The following is an 18991-nucleotide window of genomic DNA, read 5'->3' as shown; positions in this document are numbered from 1 at the left end:
AAAAGAAATCTTGTTAACAATAAGCAGCAGGAGTACCATTTACTTAATTCTAAAGTTAAAGTTACAAGGCACCAATCATCAGATTTGCATTTAGGGACAGTACTTGGGAATAAAACTTTTTAGTAGAAAAAAAACTAAACAGAAAGTCATTAGACTTTATAAAAGTCTTACAAAATTTGATTCTGGAACTCTTATCCTATTTCTGTAAAGATGATGCATTCTTGAACCAAATCTTCTTTTCATGAAGGGTTTGATAACTTACCATGAAAATAATTTAGTTAACCTTTTAGTTTGAGATGATATTAATTGATTCGATTTTTTTAAAATATTGATGGGTCTGCTTTTCAGAAGTGACAAGGATGGGCCTCATTTTTAATCTTTGTATTATATGTTCTGCTTGCCAATGAGAAATACTCAAATTCTTTTTTTTTCATTTTTCTAGTGCCATTTCCATGTGGGAGAGTTTCTGTCTCACTCAATTCTCTGAAGTTTACTCGTGCTGAGACTATTTTTTCCAATATGGACTCTGAAAATTCTACTGAAGATGAAACAATTTTGGACAACGTCACTCAAAGCACCCAACCATTTAATGACTTCACTCGAGTTGTTGGTGGAGAAAATGCCAAACCAGGTCAATTTCCTTGGCAGGTACTCTATATTGATGGTGTGTCAAAACTAGAGGGTGGGGCGGGGGGCAGACAGGCCAGGTGGGAGGCTGAGACTAGGACATTAGGTGTGGGAAGTGTTTAGGCAAGTTTCAGTACTAAGCAACATGAGGAAACCCCCATAGGTGGGGAGCTTGTGAAAGAGAAGTCCAGGGACAGTTACTATACAAGGTCAAGGAGAGTTTGGCATCAAGGAAATAGCATAGCAGGATTCCAGACAAGCCATAGTGAGGGCTAGAAGTGAGGTTACAGGAACTGGGGTTCAGGGTACTACTTTAGCTTCAGCTCCTGGAAAATACTGGTAAGCATCAGAAAATCTCTAGGTCCAGAAAAACTGTATTATTTCTAAGGGATTGTAAAAAGGACTCAAGTAGGAAGAATGAAAACAAGAACTGGGCTATTGGAACCAGGGTATGAGATAGGGACTGGGTTCAAGCCTGTGGTTCTCAAAATGTGGTAGCATGAGAATCTCCTGGGAACTTGTTAGGAATGCAAATTTTCATGCTACACCTTAGTCCTGCCAGATCAGAGTCTCTGGGGGGTGGGGCCTAGCAATTTGTGTGCTACAAGTCCTTCCGGTAATTCTAATGCACACTATAATTTGAAATCTAATGGTCCAAATGAAACAACCTTGTTGCAGAAGCTAAGGTTCAAAACTACAAACAGTGGAATCATGGTACCTAATCGCACATTCCTCCAGGTGTGAACTGCAGACAACACACATGAGAATCACCTGTGCAAATTTTTGGGGTGACAATCAAGAGCTAAATTTGTAACAAAACCTGGGTTGTTACTGGCTATAGCTAAAGCCTAAGGGATTCTATCAGAGAGAAGGAGTAGGCCCCAGAGATCAGGATCTAGGCTGGTCCTTATATAAAGTTGTGCTGTCCAATAAGGTAACTACTAGCCACATGTGGCTATTTAAATTTAACTACCATTAAATCAAATTTAAAATTAATTTCCTCAGTGACACCTGCCATATTTCAAGTGCACAATAGCCACATATGACTACCATATTGGAAAGCGCAGAAACAGAACATTTCCATCATTGCAGAAAGTTCTATTGGACAGCACTTATAACAGTTGAATCTAACATAAAACTCCCTAGTGGCCACAATCATGTGATTTTATAGTAATCTCAAGGATGCTTCACTAAACCTCTCTACTGAGGTTTGAATATTTGTCATCAGAGACCAGTAGCTTTAAAGACGTTTCAATTATCAAACAGGTAGCAATTTAAGCTAGGATCAGGTAAATGTCCCCAAGTTTAAAACTACTGGAATTTTTTGAGGCTAGCTATGTAACTATCTAGAATTCTTCCAATTACCTGCATTTACCCAATATAATGCTTATAAGATATTGAACTTACCCCTGGAAGGTGAGGGATTTGGCACAGACATTCTAGAGAATGGTACTAAAGGGTTATAGACAATCACAACCAAAACTTTATATTTTACTTTCTTTTACCTTTGCTTTTAACAATATTTGTTGGACTTGATCTTATACACAATAAAATACACCATATGTTCCTTTACACCCCCTCTATCCCCTACTTAAGCATCCTACCAGTGCTGCTTCCTTCACTCACATCTTTACTTTCATTCATGACTCTTGATAAGAATAACCTTTGACCTTCTTATCAACCTCTCCTTGAACAATCCCTCTCGGGTCAGCCACTCTAGTTATGCTTTATTCTATTTAACATCTATGTGTCTAATTCTAATTTTATTATTTGTGTTCTTATGTTTTCATTCAGTCTATATCCAACTTCCATGGGTAAGTTGCTTAGAACAAAAATTATACTTTATAAGTTTTATCTTCCTTGGGCTTGTGGGACATAAAACAGTGCTTAGAGTGGAGGACCCAGTCACCCAGTGTTTCATTAGCTAAGAAGATGACTTCCCACTCAAAAAAAAAAAAAAAAAAAACCACCAGGATTTTTTTTAAAATCCCAGAATGCATGCATTGAAGGCTTAGCATTGTTCCCTTGTCATCCCAGAAATAAAATGGCAAATATATTTAAATGAGACCTAAAATATGGGGTTTTGTTGTCTCAGTTTAGTCATATAATCTCTGTTCCCTATGCACCCCTTTTAAGCCAGATGCTTGCCAATGTTTGAACAACGCAAGTCTTTCCTAATAGAAATTTTACTCTAGGAAGCTATTTTTTTCTTTTAAGCAAAAGAAACTATTAGATGAGAGTTATAGTTGCACTGTGAGGGAGAAGATATGTGATACACATCATTTCAAATCTGTCATGTCCTCCTCAATGCACACTTGTAGTTAGTGTACCTGTTACCTCTTTCCAATCAAGCCAAGCTAAGATAATTTGGAATGTTCAAAATCACTTATCCACCTGTATGCACTTGTGCACACACATGTTCACTCCCTATTTTACACACATGAATTAAGATTATGGACTGGGGAACTACAAAGTACTAGGTTTTAGTTTTTCCCCAAAAGTGAAGAGCTGATCTACTTTCTTGGATACTTCAGAATGACCCAGTCATATTTCTGCATTGTTTCCATCCTCACCAGAGGACTGTCCACACCCACCTCCATGTAGTTTCTCATGAAAGGTTACTTTAGCCGTGTTCGGCTTCCCTCCCTTCTCATCTCGCCGCTTATTCCAAGGAGCCTACCTTACTTGTTCCAGTATGCAGGTCTCTCCGGCTTGCATCTGTGTTGAGCAGGGACTTCTTTGTTGAATTATAGGTGTTTATTTTGTTGAAATGTTAGAGGGAGAGGACAGACCCACATTTATGCCGCCATTCCTCTGACATCACCTCCCAAAAATATCAGATACATTTGAGTATATAAAAGTCACTTTAGACTAAGAAGAAATAGAAACGAAACAAACCAGAATCTCTCCTTTGTGGGAGAGCCAGCTCCACCTCATCACAGTTAATCTGCAGGGTGGAACTACTTGATTTGATTGCAAACAAAACTGCAACACACTTGCTGCAGCCCAAGGCATCAAGAGAAAGCAAGCAACAGCTGGGGTTTCAAAGGCCAAAATATTCTATGGCAATGAAATAGAAAATAGTTTAGCAATGCCACCTAGAAAAGAGTGGTTCAAATGCTGATGCTTCATAAAAAGGGGTGGGAGATAAAGCAACCACTTAGGTAAAGAAATCCCAAAAAGAACTGAGAGAGTTGACTTTCATCTGGAGTAATGAACAGTTTGAATGAATTGGAAAGGTTTTAGTCTGTTAGAGAAAAGGTTTAAGTGAGCTGCTTGCAAGTGCTTAAGTGCCACAGTGGAGAAGGGGAAGATGACTTTTTGTTTGTGGATTTATGGGTGAAAGTTACAGGCAGGTAGGCAGGTTCTGGCCCCGGTTATGAAAGCCCTTTACAACCACAAGAACGATTTTGTGGGCTGGGCAGTTTTGGGAGGAAATGCTGTTTGAAAAAAATGTCTAATTGTTTACTTGAAGAGCTGTTCTGTCACTGGGGACAGCAGCTGCTGGATAACCCTATGAAGAGTATGTCGAGGGTATTGTTTCACCTAGGGGGAGATTAGAGTAGGGTAGAGGATAGCTTTGAGACCCTAAAGAGCTATGTGCACTTTCCATGTGGCCTGTCCTTAACTTATTTTAGGGCTTTCACCTGGGAAGCTGGAGGCAAGGCCTACTCAGCAACTGTGGTTGCCAGACACTTCCAAACCCCCTTTGGTTCTGGCCTGCAAGGCCCCGCCCCGCCCCCCAACCTCAAAGGTGCAGGCTGGCTTGCCTGACCTGGAACCCACATCACCATGACAGAAGGCCTGAGAGAGAGGTGGAGGGAGGTACAAGGCCAATTTCCTTTATTTTCCCTCCAGATGCATCGTGGTGGGCTCAGAGCCACATGAGAGCTTGGGGAAATGAAGCAGGGATACTGCAGGAACACCTCAAGAGGGAAGAGAGGACGCTAAAGGTTTAAGTGCACTATATAGGAACAAAACTGCTGTTTCCTCAAGTCAGTATATCCTTAGCTTCCTTAGAGGAGTGGGAACTAAAACAAGACTCAGAATTTCACACAGCTGCATAGGCAAGCAATGAAAACTTTTCAACATTAGAGAAAAAAGGGAAATTGCAATGCTTATATTACAAGACCGCCTTCATCAACAGCTTAAAAGTGAGAGATTTGAGAAGCTAGGCGGTGTTGAGGCTTTCCAAAGCTTTAATTTGGTTTTGGTTCCATGCCCTTGAGGCTGTCTGCAGACAATTCTGAGCATGCACAAACTTACCCCAAGCGCTCCTCCCACCTCTTCTGCTTTGGCTTAGGATCTGTCCTGCCCTGTATGCGAAGTACCTGGTCTTCTATTTTCTGTTTTATCATGGACCGAATAAAATGGAAGCCAGGTCCTCAAGCTTTCCCTATCCTTTATATTAGGTTGTATCATATGCAATTGCAGATAAACTATTTAACAGACAAAATATGCCTGTGTATTCTTTATTCTATTCTTGGCCTAAAAAATCTTAAAATGTCTTAGCATTTTGCCCAGTCTGAACTTTCCTTGGCTTTGGCCTGAAGCTAGCCTTATAGATGCCCAAACTCTTGACCTGAACAGCTAACTACACAAACCCAATTCATTCCATTCTATTAGGACACACATCCATGGCAGATAGCACACATAGTTACCATATGTATGAAACATGACTTTTTTTTCTTTGGTGGGGGGATGGAGGGATTAGGAGGAAGATGTTATATCAATATCCTAAGACTATAGAAATATCTTCACCTGGAAAAGGTAACCCTCTATTTGTCCTAGCTCAAATGATAAAGTTCCAATTAGGAGAAATAAAAAGATGACAATTGTAATTTCACCTGGCCCCACAAAACTAGTTTGCACAGAACACTTAGACTATTATACTCTGGGACAGTTTGATGAAATCTATTTCTTTTTTTAAATTTTTATTTTATTTTTTATTGTTTAAAGTATTACATATGTCTCCTTTTCCCCCGATTGACCCCCCCCCCCAGCCACTCCCACTCCCCAGGAAAAGCATCCACTGCCCCAGTGTCTGTATCCACTGGTTATGCTAATATGCATGCATACAAGTCCTTTGGTTGATCTCACCCACCCCCTTCCTTCTCTCTGAGGTTGGACGGTCTGTTCAGTGTTACCTTGTCTCTGGATCTATTTTTGTTCATCAGTTTATGTTGTTCATTACTATATCCCACATATGAGTGAGATCATGTGATATTTATCTTTCTCTGACTGGCTTATTTCACTTAGCATAATGCTCTCCAGGTCCATCCATGCTGTTGCAAATGGTAAAAGTTCCTTCTTTTTTATAGCAGCATAGTATTCCATTGTGTGGATGTACCACAGTATTTTAATCCCCTTATCTGCTGATGGGCACTTAGGCTGCCAAATCTTAGCTATTGTAAATTGTGCTGCTATGAACATAGGGGTGCATATATCCTTTCTGATTGGTGTTTCTGGTTTCTTGGGATATATTCCTAGAAGTGGGATTACTGGGTCAAATGGGAGCTCCATTTTAACTTTTAGAAGAAACTCCATACTGTTTTCCACAGTAGCTACACCAGTCTGCATTCCCACCAGCAGTGCACGAGGGTTCCTTTTTCTCCACATCCTGGCCAGCACTTGTCGTTTGTTGATTTGTTGATAATAGCCATTCTGACAGGTGTGAGATGGTACCTCATTGTTGTTTTGATTTGCATCTCTCCAATGATTAGTGACTTTGAGCATGTTTTCTGATGAAATCTATTTCAATCACTAGTCTAGTTAACCAGTTATTAAAAACCAAAAGTGAGCATTGCCTCTGTGCCCAGAAAAATGAAGTAGAGCTTAGGGCTGGATGAATCACACCTGTGGGCATAACAAGCTATACATCATGCAGAAATGATTTTGCTTTTTATATGAGAGAGAATGAGTATGCAAACATAGAAAAATATTTTTGTAAAGCTGGAGGTGGCTATTTAGGAAGAATAAAGGTTTACTAAAATCACAAGGAAATGCTAGGTTCAAGTTAAAAGGTTAGGAAGTGAACAAGGCAACAGTTGTTACTCTGGGTTGGCATTGTCAACAAAGAGTATCAGAACAGATGTGTAAATATGTATTTTGTAGATTCATGTGGACGTATTTGATGTGTATCTGTGTGTGTGTGTCTGAAAGAAAGAAAACAGGCTCCTTTTAGGTCATGACAAACATGAAAATGTTTGACAGGTCAGAACTCAGTTGTCTTGCTCAGAACATACGCTTTCCCACTTTCCCCATCATTCTCCAAAGGTATGTCTTACAAGAACTTGTCCTTGGTCAAGCAGACAGCTCATCCCCAAATAGCTAATATTTAGATAGCTGTGATCTTGAGGTAGTCAAGCAAACATTCCACAACCAAGCCTTTTGTGATATCTTTAAATGTGAATATATTTTAGGACTTTTTCTTGACAAAGATGTTTGCTAAAATTTAGGCTCTTCAGGTGTAAAAGGACACAACCATATTTCTTGATCACCCACCAGAAAGCAATAGAAGCTCTGGCAGCAAGTCTTTGGCTGGAATCAGACTGGCTACATCAGTGGTTCCCAAACTTATTTGGCCTACCGCCCCCTTTCCAGAAACAATATTACTCAGTGCCCCCTGGAAATTAATTTTTTTTATTTTAATAGCAATTAAACAGAAAGATATATGTATTAATGTTTCTACCTTTTTCGTAAAATATAGTAAAGAAAGGTGTAAATTAGAAACATTGAAGTTTGAAATTATGAAACTATTTATTGAACTCAGAATAGAAAGGTAATACAAAAAAAGTTAAAACAAATGCACCTGTGGCCATCACCGCCCCCCTGGATCGCTGCAGCGCCCACCAGGGGGCGGTAGCGCCCACTTTGGGAATCACTGGGCTACATCATAGCCTCTGTATCCAGGGGCTGTGGATATCATTCAGTCTGGCCTTACTAGCCCGTTAAGCTGAGAAATGTCTAATTCATCTCTAATACAGAAATTGATTCTTAACCCCAGTTACTTGAACAGATATTCAGTTGTAACCATTAGGACCAATATAGGACAATATTGCCCAAATTTGTTTGATGATGAAAATCACTTGGGGTCAGAGCCAGTTTCTCGAACTTGTGACCAGTGCACCTTGCACAGCGCCCTGCATTCAGAGGGGTCCTACATTTGGAGTTCAATGCTTTGCATTTGTGTTTTATAATTCAAGTCCAGTGAGACAATGGGGCATACATGGGCTAGCAGTGATGGCGAACCTATGACACGCATTTTTTTGGTTGATTTTTCTTTGTTAAATGGCATTTAAATATATAAAATAAATATCAAAAATATAAGTCTATAAAATAAATATCAAAAATATATCAAAAAATTTCTATATGTGACACGGCATCAAAAAATTTCTATATGTGACAAAATGCTGACACGCCGAGCTCAAAAGGTTCGCCATCACTGGGCTCCGAGCTCAAAAGGTTCGCCATCACTGGGCTATCACTTCTCAGTACCACAAGGGTCTCACTTCTCAGTACCACTCCCCTGTCCCCTGGTGCCTTGGCCAACCCTGACTCTCCTTTCTCACACTTGCCCAATGACTACTGCCACCCCCAACCCATAGCACATCTCCTCATCCGCAATAGCTACCACTGTCGTCGTCCTCCTGCACAGTCACAGGAAAGGTTAAGTATGGGTGCACATACCCTATGCCATCTCGGGAGGGGGCATGGTCACATGGCATCTAGGGAGCAAAAATGTCACAGAACATTTGGAAGGTGAATGGTGGGAGTGAGCCTCTTGCCCACCTCTATTCCAGGTACTGAGCACATTCTGGCATATAAGTTGCACCCCTTGGGAATCCCCCCTTTGCAGTTGATTGCTGCAGTGAGCCAGTGGGAAGGAAATATTTACTTACTCTTACCACTGTTGGGGCACAGAACATCAGTCTGGTGGGAGGAGGGTATGGAGCATGTGTGCTTGCATGCTAAATTTCAAGATGCAGCCCCTGGGCACCTGTGAGTATCTGCCCTCCCTGTATAGACCCCTCATGCCTAAGGTAGCATGACATTAAATAGTAAATTAAAAACACCCTGATAGGTTGCCAGAAACCACCAAAGAAAAGGAAAAATTTTATATTTTAATGTCTTCAATACCATTTTCCCTGACTTTTGAATGGGGAGGGGGGGTCCCACATTTTCATTTTGCACTGAGCCCCACAAATTATGTAGCTATATCTGCCCAGAGTGAGCACTTTTCTTATTGTTGACAGTATTATAGATTTCTCCTATTTTCTCCCTTTTTGTCCCCTCCACCCAACCTCCACCCCACCCCAAGTCTTCCCCATACTATTGTCTGTGTTCACAGGTTATTCATATCAGAGTGAGCAGTTTTAAGACATAGTTCACCAACCATTGGGAATTCTGAAACAGAATTTTTCAAATTTAATTATGCATAAGGCTATTCCAGAGATCTTCATTTTTCTCTCGTCCCATCCCCTAAATATTCCTATTAAGCCTGGGTGGGCCTCCAAATCTGCATTTTACAAGCATCCTAGATGATTCTACTGCAATTGGTCCACCAACCACACTTGGAGAAATACTGGATGCTTAGAAGCATAGATTCTGAAGCCAGGCAGACTAGGGTTTGCATCTTAGCTTCACCACTAACCTTAGGGTAATTAACATGCATATCTAAACCTCAGTTAGCTCATTATAAATGAAAATATTAATATCACCCTCAATGTGTTGTATTAAATGTACATAAAACACTTAGCACAATGATTAGTCCATAGTAAGCAATCAATAAATTTCTAAAATACTTAAGAAGACTGTTAAGTCTAGGTCAGTGGTCGGCAAACGCATTAGTCAACAGAGCCAAATATCAACAGTACAACGACTGAAATTTCTTTTGAGAGCCAAATTTTTTAAACTTAAACTATATAGGTAGGTACATTGTTATTAACTTAATTAGGGTACTCATAAGGCTTAGGAAGAGCCACACTCAAGGGGCCAAGGAGCCGCATGTGGCTTGCGAGGCACAGTTTGCCGACCACGGGTCGGTACACTGGGGTTTGTTATATTATGTGAGTTCTCCTATATTTTTACAACTTTTCAAAATGAAAAGCAATAGCTAGAATGAGAGGGAAAGCTAGAGTATGGAAAGGGGGATCAGAAGCTTGCAATGAGTCAGCTCCATAGGTCTCCAGGTAGGAGGCTGGTGCTTCAGTGTCAAGGATTTAGCAGATGTTCAGTAAATTGAATTCAGGACAAAAAGAATCTTCACTAGAATATGTTCCAAGGACCTTCTCAGACTCATACTGAAAGGAACTAACCATTTCCTTCCCCTAGTTTATGAATGGGTTGACACATGGGGCTATGTGTATTTTATTTAGTAAAAGGGCATCTATTCAAAAGAGCTAGTCCAGCGGTTCTCAACCTGTGGGTCGCGACCCCTTTGGGGGTCGAAAGACCCTTTCACAGGGGTCGCCTAAGACCATCGGAAAACACATATATAATTACATATTGTTTTGTGATTAATCACTATGCTTTAATTATGTTCAATTTGTAACAATGAAATTGGGGGTCACCACAACATGAGGAACTGTATTAAAGGGTCGCGGCATTAGGAAGGTTGAGAACCACTGAGCTAGTCAGTGCCCAGAAAGGTTTTACCAAATGTTAAGTGTGCCCTCTAGTGTTCACCTTCTCGGCTTTCTTCCTAAAGTGGTTGATCAGGCTCTTGCTTACATTGGAAGTGAAATTCTCCAAGTTGATCTAGTCATTGAGGTGGTGAAAATATTCATTGTCCACTCTGATTATGCAATGAATGTGCAGATGTAAGACTGGGGTGGCCTCTTATCTAATAATGCCCAGGCTCAAAGGAGTGCCCAAACATCTTTATCCACTGTGCCCCACCACCACCACCAAAAAAAAAAAAAAATAGAACTTTTAGGACAAAGGCAGCTGGCATATCCAGCCAGGGACAGTCAAATATGGTTAGGTACAATGGAAGGAGTGCATGAGTCTTTCTGTTCCTCATTGCCTGGATGGCCATAAACATAGCCGTTATGGAGGCCATAGGTCTCGTTTCATAATATTCCTGTTTAAAAAGGGCTTGAAAAAAATCTCCTTTAAAAATCAATGGGGTTTTTTTTCTTCTAATAGCCTGCAGCAAAAAATATTTCCTCATGCAGGGTCAGGATACTCAATAATAACTACTGATCTCAAGGAGTCAAGTCAGTGCATGTCTCAATGTATAATTATTGCAATCAGATCATCTGAAGTACCTGGAAATGGAATCCAAGGGCCCTAGATCCCCAAAAGAAGCTGTTCCCTCATATTGGCGAGAGTTCCCCCTGGCTCTCACTGAATGTTCTCTTCAAGACAGTTACAGAAATTGCTTTTTTTAATTATGCTCCAGAAATACTAATTCATCTGCAATACTAACACTGTCCAGAAACACTACAGGTCTGCCAGCACCTACAAGCCAACTTTTGCCAACTCCTATAAACAGCACACATATTTACTTAGTTTTGAATCAAATATATTATCTAATAAGATTCATAATTTTGTTTCCACAGGTCCTTCTGCATAATAAAATTGAAGGATTCTGTGGAGGTTCCATTGTTAATGAAAAATGGGTCGTAACTGCAGCCCACTGTATCAAACCTGGTGTTAAAATTACCATTATTGCTGGTAAGTAAATAAGGATAGTACTCTACAACATCTTCTATAAGACTAGTATATCATATTTTATGAAGGTCTAATAGGATAATTGTTAAATAACTTGGGCTAGTGGTAGAGAGGCCATGTTTTCAAAACCCAACTTGCTTCAACCTCCAACCTTTCCAGAGTTCTTTGATGTACTTTTATTAGCACTCATTTCAGTGGGGAACAATTATTTATTGATGTCTCCATTTCCCTACCAGACTGAGCCTTCCCAAAAGCTGTGTCATAACACTGATCTTTATATCTCTAGTGCCTGGCACAACCTGTAGTGGGCCCTCTAACATTTGAATGAATGACCAAATGAATGTATTATTTGTGAGCAAAAAGGAATCAAAATACTTGAAATTGGGGAAGTCTAGAATAAAATTCATGAGAAGTAGATTCATTATCACATGTGAACAATGTAAGACTTGTAACAGCAAGGGTGAACAGAACCATGTCTATGATGGGTCCTGAATCACTTTTTGATCTAAAAAGTATGCCCTGGCCCTCATTACATTTTATCTAAATCATACCAATATTAGATTGAGATCTTTGACACTTGGCTGCCAGTTAATTCAGTGATGCCAAGTGGACATCACTGAAAATCTGTTTCTTTATGTGAAAGGCTATTTGTTACTGAAGAAAAATTTGTTTTGAATGGGTGATGCTAGGTGGACACTTGGAAAATGTGTGTATCTCTAGGAGAAAGATAGTGACTGAAAAAGAAATCTGTTTTCAATAGGTGAGCATAACACCGAAAAGGAGGAGCCTACAGAGCAAAGACGAAATGTGATTCGTGTTATTCCTCACCACAACTACAATGCAACTATTAATAAGTACAGCCATGACATTGCCCTTCTGGAATTGGATGAACCTTTAATGCTAAACAGCTATGTAACACCTATTTGCATTGCTGACAGGGAATACACAAACATCTTCCTCAAATTTGGGTCTGGCTATGTGAGTGGCTGGGGAAAAGTCTTCAACAGAGGGAGATCAGCTTCAATTCTTCAGTACCTTAAAGTTCCCCTTGTTGACCGAGCCACATGCCTTCGCTCCACAAAGTTCACCATCTATAATAACATGTTCTGTGCTGGCTTCCATGGGGGAGGTAAAGATGCATGCCAAGGAGATAGTGGGGGACCCCATGTTACTGAAGTGGAAGGCATCAGCTTCTTAACTGGAATTATTAGCTGGGGTGAAGAGTGTGCAGTGAAAGGAAAATATGGAATATATACCAAGGTATCCCGGTATGTCAACTGGATTAAGGAAAAAACACAGCTCACTTAAAGAAAAATGTATCTCCAAGGTTCACATATTTGGGATTAAAAATGAACAAGGTCTTTTACTAACTAATCACTTTCCCCTCTCATCAGATTTGAACATATACATTCCGTGAATATTGATTTTTCTTTTTATGGGGAGAAATCTGTCTAGAATTGATATTTTGTAGAATAAATAAATTAGAAAATCAAATCATTTGAGAAATATAGTGTGGTAATAATTTGTGACCATGAAAAAAATGTGAAATTATTTTCTTCATCCTGATCATCAGGCATTATATTTCTCCACCAGCAACTCCCTGATTCTCCCTCCTCAGCAGCATTCCATGTTCCAGATATTTCTTACTTCTCCCACCAAAACGTCAATATGTATTATATCAGATCCAGGATATTTGGTCTAGTCCATCACAAGTCCAACACCACACTCATAAAGGAAGAACACTGGAACAACTGACAGGTTAAAACTCATCAGAAATACTACTTCTTTTTCTGTACTCTTATATCTGCATCCTTTATCTTTTACAACTTCTAATCTCTAAATCAGTTTTTCTCTTTCTCTTCTTTTCCCTACACATAGAGGAGGGAAGGGAAGCATAATACTGTTTTACTGGTATGCACAATGATATATATCAAACCCAGACTTGCCTTCAGTTTAGTCTTGGATTTGCTTATCTGAGCATAGAGATGAAGTAAGGTCTAAAGAAGTTAGGGGGAAAGTTCCTCTCAGAGAGTCACGTTATTAAATACATATATAATGGAAGGGATGAATTATCAGAATAGTTCCCTAAGACCTTGTAATTGTATTGTTATGGAGGTCTGATTAGAAATGGTTCTATGAATTCAAACTGACATGGTATTATAGCTAAGAAAGCTAAAAAATATTAACAGAAAGAGATCAGTTTGCAGTATAGAACTAATAGAGTCAGCAAGGAAAAATTCATCAGTGTGTCTCCAGTGCTAACCAGGGCTAAAGAAGTTGCCCAGATTAGAGAACAAGAGCATCATGTACCCCTAATTAGTGTATCCCCACAGTGGAGAAGGGTAGAAAAGGCTCACAGACATAAGTTATTCCAATGAGCCAACTAACTCCTCGTCTTCTGGTTTCATGCCCACCAAGCAACTTTTGTTTTATTATAATCAGACCTTCAATATTAAATTTTATAGAGAGTTGCTAACCAACCAGCACAAGTACTTCAATCTGTTAGACAGAATATTTCCCTTTATGAATTAATAAACTGATGTTTTTGGTTCAGACCTTGGCTTTTTCAATTTGGTTGATGTGAATCGGTCATCCCAGCCAAGCCACACTATTGCTGATTTCTTACAAGTTATTCCAATTAATACTCTAGTTTTTCAAAATAAATATCAATAAATGTATTTTTAACTTCTCAAAAAGTGTTTGTTGTTGAATGATTCACAGAAAAGGATCCCAAACACTACATTCAGCAAAGCAATCAAAAGAATATGTACAAAAGCAATATAACACATCAGAGATTTGATGCTCTGTTAGCACTCAGCTTTTATATGAGGTAGTGTGGAGCCACCTGGGACAACTGAGTTTAAATAGCTGAGAATATGGTCTTGAATAATTCAATCCACCTTTTGGCTTTGATTTCTCCATTTGTATAATGAAGGTGTTTGACAGATGCTCTCCAAAGGCCCTTTTTTTACCTTGATAATCTGATTATATTCCTTTATTTAAAAATATTCGAGGGATTACTGTGTACCACACACCAATAGTGTTCATTAAATTTGTGAGTTACATATTTTGTGAGTTAACTAAAATAATGTATGAGCTTTGTCAGTGCCTACTACATTACTACACAGTAGATGCTCAATAAATGTCAGCTGAATCTGAATCCATGTTTATTCCAGAGTAGGAATGAGTCTTGTATTGAGTGTCATGAAAAGAGGCCATACTTAACTAATGAGTGGGATTGAGATTTCATGAAAAAATAAAATAAATCAGTTCTTCTATTGTTGGTTAAAGGAGGGAAAGAGGGAGGAGACACTAATTGCCCACCTTAGGTTTAAGGAGGATACTAATTAATGCATGCAAACTAGTTACTTCAAATTTGAATGACTAAAGGTCTGTAGACCCAGTGCTCTGTAATCCATAAAAGTGAGCCACTCTGGCCTTATTGCCATGGAAACCACCCATTCCTTACAAAGGCAGCAGTGGTAGCATGGCATTACAGTTTCTGTGACTGGTCTACCCTGTGGCAAAGAGAGAGCTCCTGGGCCCCTAACTCTCTAAGCCAATTATCCATTTTCCATGAGCTTGGAAATAACTGAATTGATCATGAGCCACCTGTAGCATGTTGCCACATTAAAAATATGGGTCCTGTAAGCCCACCAAAGAGCCAGCGGCATCAGAGCCAGGCCCTCACTACCGAGGTCCTAGGACATTTGCAGTCATATAAGAATCATCAGTACTTTCAAAATCACTGTAGCTACTTAACCTAAATGCTGCTGCAGTATTGGAAGTTACAGGTTAAAATAGAACTCTTGCTGAGTGAAGAAAAGTGTGTTAATATAGTGCAGTCATTTTAACTTGCTGTTTAAATATAACTGCTTTTGATTCTTTCTGAATATTAGTTGCTTAGTGATGATAGGAACTAAGTACAGTCCAATTTTCTCTGCCAAGGGAAAAAAATGGGTTTTCTCCCCAACTCTCTTTAACCATGACAGACCAGTTCACAAAACTGCTTCATTATAATTTTGCAACAACTTCTGAATGCAATCTAACAATATCCGATCTATGTATGTCAGAGCTGCAAAGGCCCTTAGACACTATACAGACCACTCTGCCCATTTAACAGAGGAGGACATTGAAGCCAAGATAAGGCCAGGCTCAAAATAACAGTGGCAGAGCCAAGATTAGAACTCAGGTCTCCCACTCCATACTATGAAAGTATAGTGCTTTCAACTGGAGCACTGTCTATGTTCTTAGAGCAGCTGGGGAATTCTGCATTGGTGGTAATCCCTTCAGTGAACTTGGACTGAAAACTGCCTAGAATTCTCAATAGTGATAACTGATAAACAGGTGACCAAATCAAGAAGACCAACAGATAGCCTGAAAAGCAGAGTGGCAATCAAATAACAGACTGGAGCTATCATCTCTGACTCATAGCAGGAACTCAGTAAATACACGTGGAATGAACCTATGCTGCTGGTGTCTGGCTTTTAACCCAGCTGAGAGCACTGTCAGATGTTACATTTGACTTCTAGAGCATGTTTGTCAGTGTCATCTGGCACACAGTCATTCAAGCAACATTTCAACTCACTTCATTGTAACTCTACTGGGTAAGACATATGCAGCACAGAGACAGCAGGCTACTCCAGAAGCTATTGCTTGAGGTTTGAAAGAAAGCTTCAAAAACCCACTGGAGTTGGGATTCTGACAATGCAGTGCAGATGTGGGTGACTAGGAAACACATTTCAGCGGTTAACAGGCCATTCTGGGCAAAGCACTCAGAATCACCACTCCTTTTGAATCTGAAGCTTATGCCATCTCTAAATCTCATGTTTAAAACTACAAAAACAATCATGTTCTGCAAACTATGGAGGCTGCCGATGAGAGTCACAGTAGGCAAAAGACTGTGGCATCCCTATCCTTTTCAATCAGTCCAGGTACATAGATCACTCTACTCATTTCCTCTAATAGTACTTTCAAGGCAGACCGTTTTCACCCTGTCTTCAGGGTTATGGCTTGCCTTGAGATTGCCAGAGTTCCTCTCAGCCTCTACTATGGATAAAGTTATCAGAAGGGAAGAACAGCAAGAAGACCCTTTCTTATACATATAAAGTGGTAACGGTTTCTGGAACAGAACCAAAGTTTCTACACACTATCACAAGACAGTAGTATTTCAAACTACTGGCCAGATCAATTCACTCTGGTAGGAGAGTTACCCACTTAGTTGAGAGATGAATAAAAATAGGAACAGAGATAGTCCTGATTCTAAAGACTTCGTTTTAAAAGGTTGCTTCATTGCAATGTTAAATACGAGATCCTAATCTATAAAAAGTTGCCAACATAGTAAATCTCCAGGATGCTCTCATTCTTAAACTTTTAGGAATCCTGTAGTATTTAGCTTCTCCAGATCAATAACCATGAAGTGGCTCAAGTACTGACCTCATAAAGAAAAAGAGGTCTCATGATGTATACATTACATGCTTCAGTAAATATCTACATAAAAAATCGATTTCCCTCTTGGAATATATTACAAAAAATAAGCATGCATTTTCATATTAAAACTCAGCTCAAGAATGCAACAAGTCTCTGAGAAACTCAGTGCATGCTTGTTAATGATCCAATGTATAAATGAAAAATGCTATTACTGACCACATCAGTGCAAAACTCAGTCATCTAAGGTAGGAATGAGAGTCATCCTGAACACATTATGGAATATGCCATAGGAGGGGAGGTAGACAAATATAGAGAAACCTCCTACATCCATTTCCTGCTGAGGATATAAAAAGAAGTTATCACTAATTTCCAGTAAATGTAAAAAATATTAGCTGATAAGGCTATAGTTACAGCCCTGGCATTTTCCTCTCCTGTTGACATTTATTGCTTTTGTGTTTGTGTTCACCAGAGCTGCATTAACCTCTCTTGTCTATGCTTTGTATCTTCATCTTGGTAGGTATTTTGTTGTTATACTTTGTTTTTGAGTCAGCTCTTGGGTTTCATTTGGATTTTGAAGTTTTATATCTGAATTAAACTGTCATTCTTGGCCAAAGAGATTTAATTTCTCTCACTACACCTCCAATATTTTTCACTGTCCATACTCTCTTCTATATTCTGTTTCTAGAGTTCTAGATGATCATGCTTAAGATCAGAATCTCTGCTTACTTCGTTTAGAAAAATGTCAATTTAGATAACATATGTACTAAAATGATAGCTACACATTACCTAAAGTTGGGTTATATTTCATAAATCTTAGCACATTCCAAGAAGGAATTCTACTGAACACTTACTATGGTCCTAGCACTATATCTGTTTCATAAGACAGAATCAGTGGTATGCTGGAACAGGCTTTACAAACTCCTAAATGCCAATTTTTCGCATCTCTTTCCAACTCCCAGTTCAAAGGCTTCATGTCAGTAGTTTCAAATCTGCCATGGTAGAGAGATTTACACCATAGATATTGACAAATGCTACAAACACATGCTATTAAAGAGACCCAGTTGTTTAACATTTACCAACATACCAATGAACACAATCTAATTATTTGACTAAAAATTCATCGTTTTTATAGTCCTGCTACTCAATTATTATGAATGGGCACTAAATACACTATAAATTAAAATGTAAAGTTGTTTAAGGAAGCTAAATGTTCATGAGCCAAAAATATTGAAAATCAGACCTTTAAAATTGTTCTCAGATTGCAACAGGTAGTTATTTTATTCTGTACAATAAAACATTTCCTTAAGTGCAAATATTTCTCCTGCACAACACTTTCACACATTATTAAGTCAATGAAGGTTTATTCTGTGGTAGTTTTCTGCTGGTATGTTAGTTCATAGCAATTTGTAATTTATTTATAAAGACTGCAGTAGTGTTCTTAACTGTTATTTTCAGATGGCATAAAGATTTTAAAAATTTCCACAGGCATGTATGAAAGGTAAGTTTGGCACAGGGTTTTACTACATTTCAGTCATCGGGGACAAGGTATTATATTTTACTTTTCCAGTACTGAATTAAGGTGAGCAGGATTGTTTAGTGTAAAATGTTTCAGACATATAAAAATATACAGAGAATAATATCATGAACTTCCAAGTACCAACACTCATCCAATCCTTTTCTTCCCCCACTCATCCTTAATTTGGTGTTAATCACTCTCCATCATACCCACATACCTTTACTATAAATTACCCATTATATTTTGTTTTACATATTTTAAAACTTTACAAATGCAATCATATTGTATCTATCCTGCAATTTGTTTCTTGTGAGATTCGCTGATGTTGATATGGACAGCTCAGATCATTCATTTTAATTTCTATCTAGTATTTGATTATATGATATGCCATGATCTAGTTACCTATTCTAGTGTCCATGGTCATTCATGTTGACTACAAATGATTTACTCTTGCAAACAATTCTGCTATAAACATTCTGGCCCATGCCTCCTTGAGCACCTGTGAGTGTTTCTCCAGGGTAGATACTTAGGAGTGAAATTGCTCAGCCATAGAGCATTCACTTTGACTTCACTTGGTATTAGCAAATTGCTCACAAAGAGTTGTGACAATTTATGCTCCTTGTAGCAGTGTGGAAAATTCTTCTTGCTTCATAATCTTCCCAATACCTGGTGTTTTCAGCAATATAGTCAGATTTTTAAGCTACTAATATTCATATTTTAAAATACCAGCTTTGCAACGAA

The 18991-nt window shown here is 38.9% G+C and overlaps 1 protein-coding gene across 2 annotated transcripts in view; it reads left to right on the top strand.

Moving 5' to 3' along the window:
- Nucleotides 1-13091, top strand: part of F9 (coagulation factor IX) — a 37247-nt gene extending 24156 nt beyond the window's left edge. Inside the window, exons 6-8 of one of the 2 annotated variants that reach the window (XM_006082032.3) lie at nt 443-648; nt 11193-11307; nt 12065-13091. In XM_006082032.3, the coding sequence (XP_006082094.1) occupies nt 443-648; nt 11193-11307; nt 12065-12612 (869 nt within the window). In that variant the 3' untranslated portion in view covers nt 12613-13091. The remainder of the gene's footprint in view (nt 1-442; nt 649-11192; nt 11308-12064) is intronic. The other variant, XM_023756385.1, reaches the window with a different exon arrangement.
- The last annotated feature ends 5900 nt before the right edge of the window (nt 13092-18991 follow it).

This window comes from Myotis lucifugus, unplaced genomic scaffold (assembly GCF_000147115.1).
Source record: "Myotis lucifugus unplaced genomic scaffold, Myoluc2.0 scaffold_2, whole genome shotgun sequence".
Lineage (NCBI taxonomy): Eukaryota > Metazoa > Chordata > Mammalia > Chiroptera > Vespertilionidae > Myotis > Myotis lucifugus.
The sequence above is the reverse complement of the archived record's forward strand: the minus strand, read 5'-3'. Positions and strand labels throughout refer to the sequence as shown.